This window comes from Rutilus rutilus (assembly GCF_951802725.1).
Source record: "Rutilus rutilus genome assembly, chromosome: 1".
NCBI lineage: Eukaryota > Metazoa > Chordata > Actinopteri > Cypriniformes > Leuciscidae > Rutilus > Rutilus rutilus.
The window spans coordinates 61,293,079-61,313,612 of record NC_140209.1 but is presented as its reverse complement, the minus strand read 5'-3'; the positions used below and the strand labels follow the sequence as shown (position 1 = coordinate 61,313,612).

The 20,534-nt window shown below is 38.3% G+C and overlaps 1 protein-coding gene across 1 annotated transcript; it reads left to right on the top strand.

Annotated features, from left to right (window-relative positions):
* Positions 1 to 511: 511 nt before the first annotated feature.
* Positions 512 to 19,991, top strand: LOC311304975 (putative short-chain dehydrogenase/reductase family 42E member 2; the record flags this gene model as incomplete). Its single annotated transcript, XM_084432383.1, has 12 exons — positions 512 to 532; positions 675 to 1,049; positions 2,661 to 2,756; positions 3,814 to 3,871; positions 5,088 to 5,206; positions 6,921 to 6,996; positions 8,184 to 8,266; positions 8,725 to 8,862; positions 8,953 to 9,018; positions 11,505 to 11,568; positions 11,674 to 11,747; positions 19,773 to 19,991. 12 exons carry the CDS (start codon positions 512 to 514, stop codon positions 19,989 to 19,991), a joined length of 1,389 nt encoding a protein of 462 aa, XP_084288509.1.
* Between the last annotated feature and the right edge of the window lie 543 nt (positions 19,992 to 20,534).

Below are 20,534 nucleotides of genomic sequence, written 5' to 3'. Positions count from 1 at the left end.
TACAGCAACATTTTACGGAAAGGGCAATGGGAAGAGTGCAGAGTTAGCTGGGAATGATAGGGATTAAATTATAAGGATCTAATTATTTTTGGTTTGCATGAGTTCCAAGTATATAAATCTATCAATTTCTAAAAGAAGATTGCAATTAAATAGAAAAGAAAAGCATAATTTTATAGAAAAACGACTTTTTTGACCAATTTTCATTGTGGTACAGCGTTCGGCAAAGTTTCCCCAAGTGCTGTTTTACAACACACTGATTTTCATCGTATGGACAAAAACAGTTTAAACATTTTTTCTAATATCCTCTTTTGTGTTGCACATGTGAGAAAGAAAGTCATAGAGGTCATGTACTAGTTTAGCTCAACCAATTACCAAGCAATGCTTCATTTTGTTCAGTCGGTGGTGTAAAAAGGTTGCATTAGCAATTAAAGAAAAACACTTCAGCGAAAAATAGTCATCATTTCTGGTTTGACTGCATATTCAAAATAGTGTATCAATGTGTGAAGCCTCGATGAGCAGTTTTTTGGGTAAGGTGAGTGTAAGGAAAAGTTTGTCTTCCACCTCTTTACATGGAGAGGTGAATTATGCATCGATTCATTCACTCACTCACAGGCGGATCTGTTTCACAGTGTCCGCCGGTTCATTAGACTCTCACTGTCTCTGATTGTCCTCAGACTGAGTGTGTTATGATGGAGAACCGGTCCTGTGCGTGTGTCCTGGACTGCCGTCGGCCGAGCCACAGCGACGTCCCCCCCCCTTTCAGACACCGAGCCAACGGGGCGGTGGGCGCCCTGTGCAACAGTCCCAACTGCGTGCTGGAGGGCCCGGATCAGGCCCGGAGTGGGGCCGGAGCGGGACCGGATCAGAGCCGGAGTGGAGTGGGACCGGATCAGAGGCGGAGTGGGTCCGGAAAGGTGCTGGTCACAGGAGGAGCCGGGTACTTCGGGTTCAGGCTGGGCCGGACTCTAGCCGGACAAGGCGCCACGGTCCTAATGCTGGATCTCCTCAAGCCGCCCTGGGATCTCCCAGATGGAGCCGTCTTCCAGCAGGTACGGGGAAACTGGAGACACTGGATTGTGGAGGGGCTGTTGGGTAACAGAAGCAGGTGCAGCGCTCAAGCCTCCGGTTTCAGCACGCGCTTTCATGACTCGGATGTCTCGGAGAAACCGCTGGGCTACGGGAAGATCCGTGAAAGTGAATCTGAAACTGCCATGATAATGTTTCAGCAGGTTTTGCTCTTGTTTTTTTTTTTTTTTTTTTTACAGTTAATGGTGTATTATGGGTTCTCAGCTGGAGGGTCTGTTCTTATAGTGGGGGAAAAAGCAATGATCAATGGAACTGATAATAGTATTGTCATAGTTAGGATTTGAAAGTAAAGAGGGAGGAGAAAAAATGGCTATATCCTTGATGTCAAAGGTTGTGCTAAAGACAAACAAGTTGGACCGATGTCCAGGTTGCATGGCGTGTCCTCGTCCTTGAAAATCATGTACAAATCTGTCCTTGAAAATCATGAACGGCACTTTCATAAAAAGTGCAGATTATTCCCGCCAACCATAATGTGTTTTGATCAGTGAAATATTATCTTGAAATGTACAACATTTTTGTATTCAGTCCATGTCCCATTAATATTTTTTTGGAACATTGTGGTTTCACATGGTAATATGAATAACAGCAGAGGGAAAAGCAATGCATGATGCAACTAATAATAGTATTGTCATAGTTAGGATGGCAAAGTAAAGAGGGAGGAGAAAAAATATCTATATCCTTGATGTCAAAGACAAAGAAGTTAGACAGATGTGCGTGTCCTCGTCCTTGAAAATCATGAACAAATCTGTGCAAAAAGTGCTGATTATTCCTGCCAACCCAAAATGTGTTTTTGCACAGTGAAATATTGTCTCAAATATTGAAATAATTTAATTTCAAGCAAAACTTATAGATACCAAAATTGACATTTATTTTGTATTCAGTCCATGTCCCATTGATCATTTTGGGAATATTGTGGTTTTACATGGTAAAATGAATAACTTTTTTTCATGGTAATAACAACTTTCATGTTGAATTTGAAGGATTTTTTTGTAACCAGTGGTTTTATTACTGCGTTGATGTCCTGCAGCAAAAACAGTCGAGAACCAGTATATTAGTGAATAAATATAAGTATATTACAAGATGGCAAGGTTATATTGTTACAGTGTTGAGTTTTCAATCATGCAAACCATCATTTTGGTTGAGATTGACATTTCAATGTTTAAAGTATGTTGGGTCATTATTGAAATGTTGATGAAAGCCGACAGAACTCATGAGACTGAACCATCGTCACTTTGTAATGTTAATTCAATGCGATTAGTGTTGACACATCAGACTTAACATTGTTTCAATGGTTGCTTGCTAGATGTTTCCGTCAATATAGAAATATTGTCTAAAAGTGATCAAAAGGTTTTAGGCAAACTGTTCTATCAGGTCAACTTATAGTCAAGAAAGTCAAGAATAATGTGAATATTCATTCCCAGTTTGGTTGTTCTAGACTATAGTTTCTTAAGTGTTATGGATTGAACAAAAATGAAATAATGGGAGAGAAAACTGTAATGAATGATTTTCTTTTGTACATCACTGTGATTGAAGGGCATTATGATTCTGTACATCTGTGTGTGTCTGTCTTCCAGATTGATATCCGGGATTATGATGCCCTGTATAAGATCTGTGCGGGAGTGGACGTCATATTCCACACCGCTTCCTACGGGATGTCAGGTCCTGAACAGGTCAGTGTGTGTAACGTGCATCTAATGAGAGCTCGCTCTGTATCAGAATCCACTAAAACACTGAGACTGCTGCATGCAAATATTACTTGAGTCCTTTGAATTACAGTATATTAATATTTACATGTAGAACATTTGGTAACACTTCAGTTTAGGGTTCAATTCTTGCTATTAATTATATGTTTATTATCATGCATATTACTAGGATATTGGCTGTTTACTTATAATTAATGCCTTATTCTGCATGATCATCTTCTACATTCCTTAATCTGAACCAATACCCGAACTTAACAACTACCTTACTAACTATTAATAAGCAGTAATAAGGAGTTTATTGAGGCAAAAGCCATAGATAATAGTTAGTTAAAAGTGAGAATTGGAACCGAACGAGTGTGACTAAACATTTTAATGTGCATAAAACATGCCATATCACATCATTATTTTATTATATTCTTTTATAGGATAGATTTTAATAGCTTTAAAGTGATTTTTTTTTTAAAGTTCACATGTTTGCCATAATATCTTTATTATTTATCATTTTCTACCTTCCCCAGTGTATGCGATCGAAATCGATAACACTTTTCATAAAAATCATATTTTCTATCAGTTTTACCTTTATGAACAAGTTATTTTTATAACATAGAGTCACAGTTCTCAACACTGCTGTCATTACCATCATGCCAAGCATTTTAATCCATCAGCATTTTATCATTTAGTTATAATAGAAAAGACAAATGACAAAAAAGTGACATTTTGAAGATCAGAAGTTATTCATTTCAAAATGTTGAGTGTCATTGTGTGGATCCATAACATGTAAGCTCTATCTTAACATAAAAAGAAAAACGTAAAGAAAAAAGAAGTTTGTTAATTGTAAAATTAACGCATAGTTGTTATAAGCCATAATTAGATACTGTATATTATGATGTGATAAATGCTTTAAGTTTCATTTTTCAGTTTAACATGACTATTATTGTTTCATTATAATATCTGAGTGTTTAGGGAGTGATGTCATGACGTACTGAAGTGAAATGCGCTGGTCATGTATTTTCTTGTTCTGCAGCTGAAGAGAAAGCAGATTGAATCAGTCAATGTTGGCGGCACGAACAATGTCATAAACGGTGAACTTTCAACATTTGTATCATTTGGTACTGTAACTATTAGGCCTGTTATTCAGATAAATGTTTCTCACTAGAGCTTGTATTCTAATGGTATTAGAAATATTTCCCATTGAGTTCATTTCAGATTTCATATTCAAAGGCTAAATAGAGTTGTACATTTATTGAGCTGTCCATGTAGGCATTATACAGAATGTGCTCTAGATTATGAGATCTTCTAAGATACCTTCTTTTGACCAGATTCACAGGCAACATCACATGTAGGGAGACAATATTTGAAGGATTTGCGACAAGCTTCGCTAAAGAAATATTTAAAGGATTAGTTCACATCAGAATAAAAAATTTCGGATAATTTGCTCACCCCCACATCATCCAAGATATTCATGTCTTTCTAACTTCAGTCTAAAATAAATTAAGGTTTTTGAGGGAAACATTCCAGGATTTTTCTCCATATAGTGGACTTCAATGGGGTCCAACATGTTGAAGGTCCAAATGTCAGTTTCAGTGCAGCTTCAAAGTCTCTACACAATCCCAGCCGAGGAATAAGGGTCTTATCTAGACAAACCATCGGCCATTTTCTAAAAAAATAAACATTTACTTACTTTTTAACCACAAATGCTTGTCTATCACTAGCTCTGTGATGCGCCACGCATTACGCAATCACGTTGAAAGGTCACGCCTGTTCCGGTTCAAAAATGCAGGGAAGGGTGAAAAACTCCATCTCGTTTTCTCCTCCAACTTCAAAATCGTCCAACATCGTTGTTTTAACTTTTATTTATTTAACTTTTTTTTTTGTAAAGGGTGATTTTCAGTACTTCCGCCTTCCGCCAGTACTTGACGTGAGACCTCTCAAGACGAGCATTTGTGGTTAAAAAGTATATAAATGTTTATTTTTTTTAGAAAATGACTGATGGTTTGGCTAGATAAGACCTTTATTCCTCTGATGGGATCATGTAGAGCTTTTGAAGCTGCACTGAAACTGCAATTTGGACCTTCAAACTGTTGGACCCCATTGAAGTCCACTATATGGAGAAAAATCCTGAAATTAATTTCTTTTCGACTGAAGAAAGAAAGACATGAACATCTTGGATGACGTGGAGGTGAGTAAATTATCAGGAATTTTTAATACTGAAGTGAACTAATCCTTTAACACAGAATAAGAAGTTTGATGTCATTTAAAGTCTGCTATAAGTATGTGGTTCTGGTTGGTGTGTTGTAGTCTGTACGGAGCGGGGCATCCCGAGACTCGTCTACACCAGCACAGTGAATGTGGCGTTTGCTGGCAGACCCATCGAGGATGGAGATGAAGACTCAGTTCCCTGCGTGCCGCTGGACATGGTGAGATGCTCACTGACTGTGCTCTGATTTGTCTTGCATTTAGACCGTTTCTGAAGTACACATGTTGGTTTATTCAACTTTAAAACTTGTTTTTTGAACACCAGCCCTGTTCTAAAGGCGGCCCGGCTCCAGCTTTAAGCTGCAAGGAGCAGATTTTGAAAGGGTGATTGGGTGGCTAGGCTCCTGATTTGGTGGCCAGGCTTCTGATAGGGTGGCTAGGCTCTTGATTGGGTGGACAGGCTTCTGATTGGTTGGGCCAGGCTCCTGATTGGGTGGCCAGGCTTCTGATTGGGTGGCTAGGCTCCTGATTGAGTGGGCCAGGCTTCTGATTGGGTGGCCAGGCTTCCAATTGGGTGGCTAGGCTCCTGATTTGGTGACCAGGCTTCTGATTGTGTGGGTCAAGCTACTGATTTGGTGGCCAGGCTCCTGATTGGGTGGTCAAGCTTCTGATTGTGTGGTCAAGCTCCTGATTGGGTGTCCAGGCTTCTGATTGGTTGGGTCAAGCTTCTGATTGGGTGGTCAAGCTCCTGATTGGGTGATTGGGCTGATTGGGCTCCTGATTGGCTGGTAATCAGTAGTTTTTCTTGTTTCTCTTTTTTCTGTTCTTGTTTCTCTTTCCTTCGCTGATTGTGCTTATTAACATCAGGTATCACCACTAATGCCCAATCATCACTTAATTAATCACTTAATTATGGGGTATTTTATTATGGGATAAGCACTAAACTGCTTCAGTGTTCATTTTAACACCCTAAGTTGGACACATATTTACACTGAGGGGTGTTAATTTAACACTGGGGATTTTGCGGTGCTTGAACGCAAATGCAAATCAGATTTTTAATTTAGTCGGGATTCTTTTCACCGCTCAAAACGTTGGAGTTGTCGACTCAAGGACGCAGCTCATGTCTACACCGGTGATTTGCGGCACATCACAAAAAAGACAACAACCCATTATAATCAGTGATGCTATCTACTGTACACTGGATGTACTGATCTGTTACGTTACTGACCACTGTGATCACAGGCATGAGAAGTGGATGACTTTCACTAGGGATTAGTGTGTCATGGTGAAGCTCGACTCGTGCTCTTCTCCTGTGTGCTCCGGTTCACTGTCCAGAAGAACAGTAGACTGAAGTTAAGGAAGGTTAATGGAATCAAATTAGTCCATCCGACACCTCACTCAAGTGAGGTGCTACACAAGTCACCCGCTTTTGTCTGCCCAAACGTCATACATGAATACATAACATCTGATGAATCATACAACGGTACAGCTTACAAACTCGGATTTCACTGGCGCTCATTTTCGGCTGAGGTTGACTAATGTGTGATGACTTTCACTAATGGCTGAAACAAGCTATCTATTTATTAGTTGGTGTGTTTAAGATAAATTATTTCTATGGAATTAGAATTAGAAAATATAACATTATGTTCATCATAATTTTTACCATGCCTGGGCTACAAATTGTGACCATATTGATAGCTTTTATATAGTATATTGCGGTTTATAATATGTTGTGGTCAAATATTTAAAAAAAGAATTCAAATTTATCAAATTAATTGAACACTTTGTAGTCTGAGCATTTTTATTTGAGAATTGACATCCTATATTTAATTTGAGGACTACTATACCATGACCAAGTCATTGTACAGTTTACAAATGATCATCAAGTCTTGTCATTTATTTAAATGTAAATTTTATTTTCGTTCTCTCTTGAAGCACATAGACCATTACTCCAGGACTAAAGCTATCGCCGAACACATGGTGCTCGCGGCCAATGGAAGACCAACAAAAGGTACGGAAATGGAAACTTGTTGATCTCTGAAGTCAATCCTGTTATTGGGCACAATAGCAATAAGCGCAAGTGGTGTCATGTACCCCGATCATATTGTGTGTGTGTGTGTGTGTGTGTGTGTGTGTGTGTGTGTGTGTGTGTGTGTGTGTGTGTGTGTGTGTGTGTGTGTGTCTACTTCTACTGGGGTAGAGGTACTGAGGTAACAGCTGCTATGGTAATGACCACAGCCTGCAACCCAACCCAACCAGACCTGTTGACACTGTTTTAAAATTAGACCTAGTCTTAACAATAAAGCCGAGCACGAGGGAAGCTTATTCTGTGTGTGTGTGTGTGTGTGTGTGTGTGTGTGTGTGTGTGTGTGTGTGTGTGTGTGTGTGTGTGTGTGTGTGTGTGTGTGTGTGTGTGTGTGTGTGTGTGTCTCTGCGCTAATAATTGCACACCTCCTTACAAAACCAAAAAGGGAGAAACAACTTTTTCAGGAACATTGCTATTTCAAGCATGCAGATCAACATTAGATTTCTTTGATATCATGAGGAAAAACATAAAAGTAATAGAAATGATATATTGGCCAGTGCGGCTGTTGTGAAATTTGGTTAAAATTACTGCTGAAAGTACTGACAAGCATTCATGGCAAACTAAAATATACTTAAATGTAATTTCTACTGAAACATTTCATGTATTTAAACGAATTACACATTTGTTGCAATTTATCCATCCATCCACCCAAAACCCTTAAATGGTCTTTATGTGGACCAATATTTAATAAATATTATATAATTTGCTAGTACACTTTTAAGACTTGAAGTACACTACAAGCGCACATTAAATACATTGAGTACACTTCTTTTTCACAAGGAAAGGAATGCTTGTGTAATGTAATCATTTAGTACCATAGTAAATATCAAAGTACCATAGAATTGCCATCTATAGCCATTATTATACTATGGTACAACCACAGAACTCTTTTGATAATGTTATATATCTCTCTAGCGGCACATGATGGCAGTACTGACAACGTAAAAAAATCTCATATTGACTGATTGCTCACTAGTCAAAACTGGATATTTGGTTAAATAATAAAATCTTGTTTAGATTATATGTAGGCATCTTTTAATTTATTTGTGAATATGAAAAAAAAAACAGGTCATGGTTAAACTGCTTATAATACTGAGGTATTCCTGTGATAGGTGGTGGTCTTCTACAGACGTGTGTCCTACGCCCCTCTGGTATCTACGGTCCTGAAGAGAGAAGACATTTACACAGGGTGATGGTGAGACCCCTCTCTCTCTCTCACACACACACACACACACACACACACACCCAGACAGTTGTACAGGCTCAGCTGTGCCAGTGTTGCCCAGAGCTGTACAATATTAATGAAGTCTGTGAGAAGCTCCTGTTACAGCATGTGCTTGTGCTGTATCTACTGTACATACAGACACATCTGTCTGTGCTTCCTCATGTAATCTCTTGTATTCTACTCACCCGATCAGTTTTAAAGGTGGGGTAAGCTATATTTCAAAAACGCTGTTGGACATATGAAATCAAACCAAACTTCTTCATTGCTCCGCCTCCTAATCTCATCCTCCAATCCTAAGTGCCCTGCTCCGAGTCGGCCTCGAACCCCAATCTTGTTTTTGCTTGGAGGATATCGGGCCTTGGAGGGTGTAGTTAGCTCTGTGAAGATCTGTTGAATGCAGAAACATGGTTTTATGATTCTCTTCTCAGGTGAATGTGGAGAGGAGGTTGTTCAGCTTCTGTTTTGGAGACCCTAATGCCAAGATGAACTGGGTGCACGTGGATAATTTGGTGACGGCTCATGTTTTAGCAGCAGAAGCACTCACTGCGGAGAAAGCCTTTGTGGCGGTATGTGTGGCATGATATTTTTATTGCGATCATTAGTATTGAACCCAGATTATGCATAATGTATTTGTTTATTTGTGTACTTTTTTTTAGAGTGGACAGGCCTACTTTATCAATGATGGGGAGTCTGTCAATGTCTTTGAATGGTTGACACCTTTGGTATGTAGCAATCAATCCAAGTACAGCCAAACCAAAATGTATTCAGACACCATCAACATTTCTCACATTATCACAGTTTATTCACTATAGTTTAGAAAATGGTAATTAAATATCCCAAGATCAGTTGATATTTCACTGGTTTTGTCCATCCTTCTGTTAGACTGTCTCACAAATGAATTATGTTGAATCTCTGTTAGCTGTTAAATTTAACTACAATTTCAAAATATAGTCTTTTAATAAATCCACAGGAGACAGGCAAATCCACACACTAACACAAGTTACACATAGACGAGATCAGACAAAGGACTGAAAGACACAGGGGGCCCTATTTTAACGATCTGAAACGCAAGTGTCAAAGCGCAAAGCGCAAGTAACTTTGTGGGCGGGTCTTGGCGCTGTTGCTATTTTCCCGGCGGGATAAATGACTCTTGCGCCTGGCGCAAATCTAAAATGGGTTGGTCTGAAGTAGCTTCATTATTCATAGGTGTGGTTTGGGCGTAACGTGAAATAAACCAATCAGAGCGACATCTCACATTCCCTTTAAGAGCAGGCGCGCTTGATCTAAAGCGGATTCCTATTATAACGGAGGATTTGCCAGGCGCGCGCCAGGAGCGCTTCACAGCCGAGGAGACCGACGTTCTCGTCAGGGACGTTGGGGATGGAGAAACACACCCAAATTAACTTTGGTTAAACAGGCGTATGATAATTTGGGTAAATGTGTAAGCTAGATGTATGCTTTTATAATAAAATGTCTATCCATCTATCTATCTATCTATCTATCTATCTATCTATCTATCGTAATAATGTATGATTTGCAAAAATAACTGCTGCGTCTGTGTGTAGATGAGAGAGTCAAAGTGTATGCGCGTTGTGCACACGCTACATTGATTAAAGGTGAACTAAGTAACTTTTTTTACCTTAACTGAACAGCTTCGGAGTCATTGGAATGGTTATAATACTTATTTCGGGTTGAATGGTGGTCGTTTCGCACCCCTCTGGTGCCCGTGAGCGGAAAATACGCACTTGCAACTTCTCGCGATGTAAACAATTGCTTTACGGCCAAAAGAAATCTGCTAAAATGCCGTCATTATTGCGCTCCCTCACGCTGTTCGAACCCGAATGAAGAAGACGTTTTAAAGAATGTCCCATCTGCTTTGATGTCGTTGATCTGCTAGCCTCTGGGGTCTGAGAATAGCCAACGAGTTTTTACAACAGTGTTGTCAAATATCTATTCCGAAGCTGTGGGGGGAGCTCTAGAGAGAAACCTGCGAGCAAAAAGCGAGAATACAGCGAAGAAATCCCGAAGTTACTTAATGCAGCTTTAAGGTCAAGCATGCGCCCTTAAAATAGCATATGAATAACATGCGGAACTCGCCACTGACTTTAAACAGTTTTTTTTCGGTCAGTGGCGCAATTGTTTTCTAAACCTGTAAAATAGCATGAGGGAACGTTTGCGCCGGAACACGCCTCCTCTTTGCGCTGAACCGCCCCGGGGAGCGCAAGTGTATTTCTTAGTTAACCGACGTGCGTCTGTGGAGGGAAAAGTCCGCTTTGCGCGGATGCAAAATCGGAATGATACATGCGTCCGTGTACAAAGTCAATTGCGCTGGGTGCAAGATAGGGCCCAGGGAGTATACACTAGAACTAATGAGATAAGTGATAAACAGGGCACAGGTGAGTGACATTGCTAATTAGACAGACTGGGGAAAACTAGGTCACAGGGACTGAACCAAAAACACACAAGACAGAGCATACATGTTACATTTTGGTCCCAAATTTTTATATTTTTTACTGTTGTTAGTCCACTGTATGAATAATTTTTGGGTATAAAATGTCACAGTTTACTTTATTTTGCTAGCCTGGCTAACGTCAGACCTCGTCTCATTGAGACGTGGTCTGGGAACCACATGTTCATTTTCTCGTATTTGAGGCGTGGTTTACGAATGCCCAGAGCCGTTTATTGGGCGCTACGAATGTCTATCAAATGCGCCTGCACGTAGCTCATAGCCAATCGTTTCAATTATACCAGATGACGTATTTAGAGCGACAGAAATTCGACAAGGAAGAAGACGAAATAAACTTGCGTTCTAAACTACTTATCTAAGGCTCCATCGAAAGGTAACTTCGCGTCTGATGCCATGTTGGATCCATAGATATAAACAAATGGCTTCGGTGTGTCACATAGACGTCATCATCGTCTTGCTGCTCCCTCCCCGTTCTGTGATTAGTTCCCTTTTTGAGGGGAAAATCTGGTCCATGGTGTCCAGGCTGCCGCGCTGCGCTCAAGGCAGCATGGGGAAACCCAGGCTATTGTTTTGCTCTCCTCACTTACATAAATTACCTATAGTGTCCTGCACCCACTAGTAAAAAAATAATAATCAAAAGTTACATCTGTGGTTTGAATAATTTTTGGTTTGACTGTATATTTAATTAACCCGTATAGATTTCTTTGTGTATTACAATACTATACCTTTATCTATTTCCAGTTTGAAAGACTGGGTTACGGTCGGCCGCTGATTCACCTTCCTGTGTCTCTGGTCTACTCAGCAGGTGTGACATTAAAATTATTCTTTATTTGTTTTTTTATCCTATTTTTGTGCCTTGAGCTTGAATTGAGAAATTTAGTTGTTAAATGAACTTTCTTGTCTTCTCCAGCAATTCTGATGGAGCGACTGCATGTGACTCTGAGGCCTATCCTGGAAATCCCATTGCTTCTGACCAGAAACGAGGTAAATGTTCATTACATTATGCAGTTTGCTCTGATCACTTTTTCCTACTAAAGTTGTTTTGATGCCATCTTGAGAGCAGTGGGACATTGCATTCTCCCTCCACTACTATAGGTAATTAAACCCCATTAACAAACAGAGAAACACACTCACAGGGGCTGTAATCTATGTAACCATAGTAAGATAAACCAATAATAATATGCATACTGAATATCCAAAAAATTATATCAAGATAGAGTCTCATAATTTAGACTATATAGCTTTGATTTACTTGCAGATGTACACTCACCGGCCACTTTATTAGGTACACCTGTTCAACTGCTCGTTAATGCAAATATCTAATCAGCCAATCACATGCAGCAACTCAGGGGCTGTTTACATGACATCATTTTCAACTAAAAACATAAAACTTTTTATGCGTTTTGGCCATTCGTTTACACGACAGCAGCGCTTTGGGTGCCTGAAAAAGCGCACTTTTTAAAACTTGTTTCAAAGTGTACGTTTTTGAAAATGGTCTCTGTGTAAACAACAAAAATGCGAATCTCTAAAGACGGTGACGTCGTGCACATATTTCGTGTTCAGTCTATAGTGTTTTATCGCCATCTAATGGTCTGGCAGCAGAATAAGGCGTTTTTAGTCGTTTTCATGGATCCATTTGAATGAGGAGCGTTTTGACAATGTATGCGGAAAACGGTACACGGAAAACTCAAAGGAAAAAATTCTCAGTTTTAAGCATATCGTTGTCGTGTAAACGTACCCTCAATGCATTTAGGTATGTTGACATGGTCAAGACAATCTGCTAATGTTCAAACTGAGCATCAGAATGGGGGAAAGGGTGCGTTAAGTGACTTTGAGCATGGCATGGTTGTTGGTGCCAAACGGGCTGGACTCACAGTAGAAGACTGGAAAAACATTACCTGGTCTGATGAGTCTCTATTTCTACTACAACATTCAGATGGTTGGGTCAGAATTTGGTGTAAACGGTGTGAAAGCATGGATCAATAATGCCTTGTATCAACGGTTGAGGCTTCTGGAGGTGTAATGGTGTGAGGGATATTTTCTTGGCACACTTTGGATCTCTATCAGTTGATCATTGTTTAAACACCACAGTCTAACTGAGTATTGTTGCTGATCATGTTCATCCCTTTAAGACCAGTGCATCATCTTCTGATAGCCCTTACAGCAGGATAACACACACGTCTCAAATCTCAAATCAGCTCAAACTGGTTTCTTGATCATGACAGTGAATCACTAAACTCCAGCGGCCTCCACAGCCTCCAGTCCAGTAGAGCAGCTCTGGGAAGTGGAGGAACAGGAGATTCACATCATGGATGAGCAGCTGATAAATCTGCAGCAATTGTGTGAAGATTTCATGACAATATGGAGCAAAGTCTCTGAGGAATGTTTCCAGCAGCTGTTGAATCTGTGCCATGAGGATTTAAGGCACTTCTGAAAGCAAAAGAGGGTCCGACCCGCTAGCAGGGTGTACCTAATAAAGTGGCCGGTGTGTATGTGTGTGTGTGTGTGTGTGTGTGTGTGTGTGTTAAACTGAAGGTTCAGGCGCCATGGCAACAACTCTAACCTAAGTGTGGCATCTTAGGTTTCCATCAGCATATATTTCCTTTAACTCTCCTTAACATGCACAGCAGATCCGGCACTCCTGCACTCCACGTAATGAACTTCAACTCGATAATCAATCAACTCTATAATCCATCACCTCTATAATCACAGCAGATCCAGTCCTCCTGCACTCCACGTAATGAACTTCAACTCTATAATCAATCAACTCTATAATCCTTCTACTCTATAGCAGCTCCAGTACTCCTGCACTCAACATAATGAACTTCAACTCTATAATCCATTACTCTATAATTCTTCAACTCTATAATCACAGCAGCTCCAGTCCTCCTGCACTCAACATTATGAACTTCAACTCTATAATCCATTACTCTATAATTCTTCAACTCTATAATCACAGCAGATCCGGTACTCCTGCACTCAACATAGTGAACTTCAACTTGATAATCAATCAACTCTATAATCCTTCAACTCTATAATCAAAGCAGCTCCAGTCCTCCTGCACTCAACATAATGAACTTCAACTCTATAATCCTTCAACTCTATAATCACAGCAGATCCAGCACTCCTGCACTCAACATAATGAACTTCAGCTCTATAATGCTTCAACTCTATAATCACAGCAGATCCAGCACTCCTGCACTCAACATAATGAACTCTATAATCCTTCAACTCGATAATCAATCAACTCAATCAATCAATAATCACAGCAGATCCATCAGATCTCATACATCACACGAGCAGGCATCTGTAACCATGAAGTCTGCATGTGCTGTTTAAGTGTCACAGTGGATTCTGGGATGGTAGTAAATCATGATGAGCCAGTTGGCCTGAAGTCTGAGGAAGTGGTGTCTTTAGGTGTGGACTGGTGCTGAGACATGTATTAGTCATGAGAAACACAAGCCACGGCCTGACGGGTGATTCTGCTCAGGTGGAGGCAGGTTTGATGATTGCTTTGTGAATAAAACATGAGGCACCAGCTCCTTGCTGGAGCTTTAGGTTTGAGATGGACAGGTGAAGGAAAGACACACACACACACACACACACACACACACACACACACACACACACACACACACACACACAAGAACCAGGAAATTAGTATATCAATCACATGATGGCGACCTCCATCCCAGTTTCTGAGACAAATCTTACTCTATATATTATTTACAGTGGTATCAAAACTACTGAGACACATCTGGACAGTTATGAATATGAATGGATCTATTATTTTATCATTTGGAACTAAAGAAGCCTCTGTTCGGTTTGATATTTTGTAACTTTCGTAGTTTGGCTTATGTGTCCAAATACTTTTTGTAGCCAACATATTATTATATTTTAATATTAGTTGAATGTGTCATATATTACGGTTTATAAGGTTTGTTTGTAAGTGTACACTGTCCTCTGTCCACTAGATGGCACCAGTCTGTTTCATAGTATGATCTGATCACACAGTCCAACACTAAATAATCAAAATGTGGGATTTTACGTTCTGAGCTGAAAGTTTAAAGATATGATATCAGAACAAAATGTCAGATTTGTTGCTACTAGCAGCAATTTCTGGGTTAATGGCAAGTTATCTATTAAACTGATCTGACTTACTAGTGTGAACAACACCCTGTAATGAAATATTATAGAAGTAGTAATTTGTGGAAATTATGCATTCCCAGGTCTCTTATAATATGCTTTGATTCAATTAAATTCAAGTTTATTTGAATAGCACTTTTCACAATGATGTTTCAAAGCAACTTTACATCCTTGATTACAATTATAAGGATAATATTTGAAAGATTCACATGTCCATACAAAGTTGCCTTCATCTGAAAACTTCCCAATTGGCTGAACAGTGTTTCAAGAGTGCTGACACTGAGACGTTTCACTGTTCAGTGTGTTTATACACTCACCAGCCACTGAAGACACATCTTTTGCCTTCAGAAACTGCCTTAATTCCTCATGGCACAGATTCAACAGCTGCTGGAAACATTCCTCAGAGACTTTGCTCCATATTGTCATGAAATCTTCACACAGTTGCTGCAGATTTATCAGCTGCTCATCCATGATGTGAACCTCCTGTTCCTCCACTTCCCAGAGCTGCTCTACTGGACTGAGATCTGGAGACTGTGGAGGCCGCTGGAGTTTAGTGACTCACTGTCATGATCAAGAAACCAGTTTTAGATGATTTGAGCTGATTTGAGCTTTGTGACGTATGTGTTATCCTGCTGCAAGGGCCATCAGAAGATGATGATTTTCTCTTTTTCTGACCATTCTCTGTAAACCCTAGAGATAGTTGCGTGTGAAAATCTCAGTAGATCATCAGTTTCTGAAATACTCAGATCAGCCCGTCTGGCACCAACAACCTAGACACATTTAAAGTCACTTAAATCACTGTTCTTAAATCACAATCTGATGCTCAGTTTGAACTTCAGCAGATCTTATTGATCATGTCTACATGCCTAAATGCATTGAGTTGCTGCATGGGATTGGCTGATTAGATATTTGCATTAACAAGCAGTTGAACAGGTGTACCTAATAAAGTGGCCGGTGTGTGTAAATAATTCAGCTTTGCATCACAGGAATAAATTACAATTTAAAATAATTATGTTCACGTAGAAAACAATTATTTTAAATTGTAATAGAGTATATATACTGTATATAAGAGACTTTTAGAATCTTACTTTCACACTTTGGGAATTTTTTTTTTTTTTTAAGAGTTTTGTTTTAGTGTGAAGAAAAAGTAAGCTATGGTTAGAGGACACTTACCTGCTTTTCATCTGTTGGCACTACTGGGGGAAACTAACATCAGCTTAATAAGCATTCATTAGCTTTTTTGATTGATTGATTGAAGTTTATTTCGAGAAAAAAAAAATATATATATATATACACTGAACAAAATTATAAACAACACTTTTGTTTTTGCTCCCATTTTTCATGAGCTGAGCTCAAAGATCTAAGACTTTTTCTATGTACACAAAAGGCCTATTTCTCTCAAATATTGTTCACAAATCTGTCTGGATCTGTGTTAGTGAGCACTTCTCCTTTGCCGAGATAATCCATCCACCTCACAGTTGGGGCATGTCGAGATGCTGATTAGATAGCATGATTATTACACAGGTGTGCCTTAGGCTGGCCACAATAAAAGGCCACTCTAAAATGTGCAGTTTTACTGTATTGGGGGTGTCCGGGGGCAGTCCGAAAACTAACTATATACTAACACAATATACAAAAATAGAACAGTTTATCTCCCATATATATATATATATATATATATATATATATATATATATATATATTTACATATCTATACATATACATTACAAATAATAACTATACACATACACATATATACACATATGTGACCCTGGATCACAAAACCAGTCACAAGTCAAAATTATAAATTTTTCTTTTATGGCAAAATCATTAGGATATTAAGTAAAGATCATGTTCCATGAAGATATTTTGTAAATTTCCTACCGTAAATAGATCAAACATTTATTTTTGTGAGTGAATGCAGCACAACCGCCAACATAGATGACCAACTTTAAAGGTGTTTTTCTCAATGTTTTGATTTTTTTGCACCCTCAGATTCCAGATTTTCAAATAGTTGTATCTCGGCCAAATATCGACCTATCCTAATAAACCATACATCAATGGAAAGCTTATGTTTTCAATATGTATACCTCTCAATTTTAAAAAATTGACAAATGTGCCTGTTTTTTTTTTTTTTTTTTTTGGTCCAGGGTCACATATGTATGTATATGTACATATATACCTAAATACACATACACAAATATATACAAATGACAATTATGATACACAAATTCACACACATTATTTACACATATAATACGTGCTCGAGAGTATGAGCTTTATAACGTGCTCACACACACTCTTCAGACGGCTCCTGGTCTAGACAGCAGTGTGTGTTGGGTCAGGGGAACCATCTCTGGCTCTCGGCCCACTGCAGATTTTCCGTGTCGATACCCAATCTGAAGGCTGGTAAGGGGAGAGAGACCGCGGGGGCATTTCGTGGTGCCAGGAGAGCGCGCGGGTACACACACACTCAATGTAAAAGTAATGCCAGGTAAAAGGAGGTCATTAAAGCCATTAGTAAATGTGAAGCCCTCAGAATCTGATCTGTGAAGTCAAATCCAGAGCCCATCTCTCAGCGCCATGTCCCGTTTCAGGACAATCCGACTGTGACACCTCTTAATCTACCTAAACTCTCATCATGCTTTAAACCAGTCCGCCAATGAGAAAAGCAGTCCCACCAACTCAAAAAACAAAACAAAAATTACCGAATAACGATTGCCACAAACAAAAACAGCCACAAACAAACTTTTTTAAAATAGTACGTATTACTTAACACTATTTACAATTTTGCAAGAATATACTTAAGTGTGAACTGAATGTAACTTTTTTTTTTTACACTTAATTGCGTATTATTTACAATTAAATAAAAAATGTTCTTGTTTAAATTCATTTTAAATGTAATTAGTTGAATTTAAGTGGGTTTTTTTTACTAACTTACGTAGGACTTAAGTACATCTTTATATGTCATTTTATAATTATTTCTATTGTCTTTCAAATTTGGCTGAAGTTGAATGTGAACGCAAACTGCTGAATGTACTGAAAAGCATTTTTGATAAACTAAAATATTTTAATGTAATTTTCTTTTTATTGAAGCGTGTGTCGTGCATGTAAACTGTAAAAACTTATATGATCAATTAGTCATGACAACATATGTTTTTACATTACTTTAACTCAATTTTCAGTTACACAAGATTCAACTAATTTAATATAATTCCAGTCAGTTTAATGTCATTTTAAGTTCAAATGACTTAAACATCCAAGTTGATTGTACTTAATAAATATATATTTTACGGTGTTTTTAAATATACTTTGTATGTAATTTCACTGTAATAATGATTGTTGGTTTAACTTAAAGTAAGTTACCTGGTTGCCTTAAAATGTTAAATTCATTGAAATTAAAAATTTGAGTTAATACAATGAATGAGATTGGTTTAATAAATAGAAACTCAAAATATAATGTTATCTAGTTGTAAATATTAAACATTTTAAATATAATATTAAATAACACTACAGTTTAAATTAAAATAATGTACTTTACATGTGATTTAGTCAACACATCAAAATAAGTGTACTTCTTTAAAACATGACAAAAGATTATTGAAACTTTACTTTACTTTAAAGTAAAACGTTAAACATTTTTACAAAAATACTTTTTTGAAAGTTTATTTATGTGTGTTGTCATGAAACAGGTCACAATACTCTTTAAGTGGCCTTTTTTTATTATATTATCTGCAAGTACAGTGTTTAATATATATATGTTATATAAATATATATATATATATAAGATTTTAAGTAGCTACACCACAAGTGCACATTAATACAGTGAAGTGCACTTCTTTTTAACGAAGCATGTGTCTCTGAGGTGTCCAGTAGGTGACAGCATGTGACCTGTGTGTCTGATCTGGGGCCTGTACCATGAAGCCAGTTTAGGTGGCTAGCCAGGTGTGTTTCAGTTTAGTTTGCGCCAACCCTGGGTTTTAGGCACCATGAAAGTGGTTTGGCTTTTAGCAGTGTTCATCGCCATAGTAACTTATGCTCCACAGCTAACCTGGTCCGGGTCACGTTATGTTCCAGGTAAGAGATCTCAAACCTAACTTGAACCAATCAGCTGAGAGCAAAGGATAAAGCCACTCCACCTGTTTCTACTCTAAATTAAAGGTCACTACATAGCAAATGATTTTTAAAGACAAATTCGTCTGGCTTTTAGCAACACTTATTTAGAATAATAATTTTGTATGATTTAAATATTATTTATGTAATTATTAATCGATCACACGTACAATTTTAGTTTATCTATTATTTTTACGCACAGTTTAAAGGAATAAATATATAAAGGCGATATAAATACGCTTTAGAATCAACAGATTAAGCTATAAAATGACTACATGTGAGCTTAAAAGTTCAATTCTCTCAATACCTTTATCAACTGTATAAACTAACTTCACAACTTTAACTTGCACTGATATAGCAATACTTTTTCGTTTAGTTGTCCTTTTTAATAGACAGCTGTTTTCTTCTTGCTGTGTAAATTTGTTCAAATTCTTAATATTTATTTTAATCTGGTAATATTCTGCATAAGAGAGAAGTTCTCTCGTGAGAAATGAATCGCAGATTCACTCTTTCTCAACATGTGATTGGCTGTTCGCTACTGATGTCACACCTAAACTCCTAAACTCAGGATCAAAGCCTGAGTTGACAGAGAAAGTTGATAATCAGCATCATCCAAAGACTGGTTGGATTGGTTTTGTCAACTCGAAAGTTAGTTCAACTACCATCATGGTACAGGCCCCAGATCAGTATCACCTCATCTCTGTCTGCTGTTAGCATGTTGACCTCTCCTGACCTCTGCATCTCTCTCAGGTCAGAAGCATTGCTGTCAGTCACACCTTTAAAATCGAGAAGGCCCAGCGAGAACTGGGCTTCGTTCCTGAGAAGTTCAGCCTGACGGACTCGGTGGACCAGTACCTGCGGAGCCGACCGGGACGTCCAGCCGCCTCCTTCCCCAGCACACGGTTCCTGTTCCTGCTGCTCCTGATGCTCCTGATCGGACTCTTCTCACTCCTGATCTGCTGGGAATAATGCTCATTTCTTAGAGAAATTAACTAGGGCTGGGCGATATAGAGAATTGAAAATTACACTGCAAAAAAAAATTCTGTTAAATTTACGGTAAAAAAAAAACTGCCTGTGGTTGTCAGAAATTTACCGTACGGTAATACGGTAGCAACATTTTAGGATTTACATACTTAAGTTAAATTTACAGTAAAAAAAAAAAAAAACATATTTCATTATCTGATATAATGCTAATTTACAGATCTGTTGAAATACTAGTATCTGTTTTCACTGTAGCATTTTTACATTCTTTTACCGTTAAAATTATGCAGCATTGTGAATATCGCATAAAAACTATCATCAAACTAGTTTTAATGTTTCTGTGTATCGTGACTTACACTGAGAGCATTAAAAGAGAAGTATTTTTCGTGAATCAGTTTAGTCACCAAGAAATCAGAATTGACAATCTTTGTTTTTTTTAAATGGAATATCGCAGTATTTATTATGCACATCATCATCATCATAATTTTTTGTTTAACTTCATGTTTCCTCATAATCTTTAATCAAAATAAC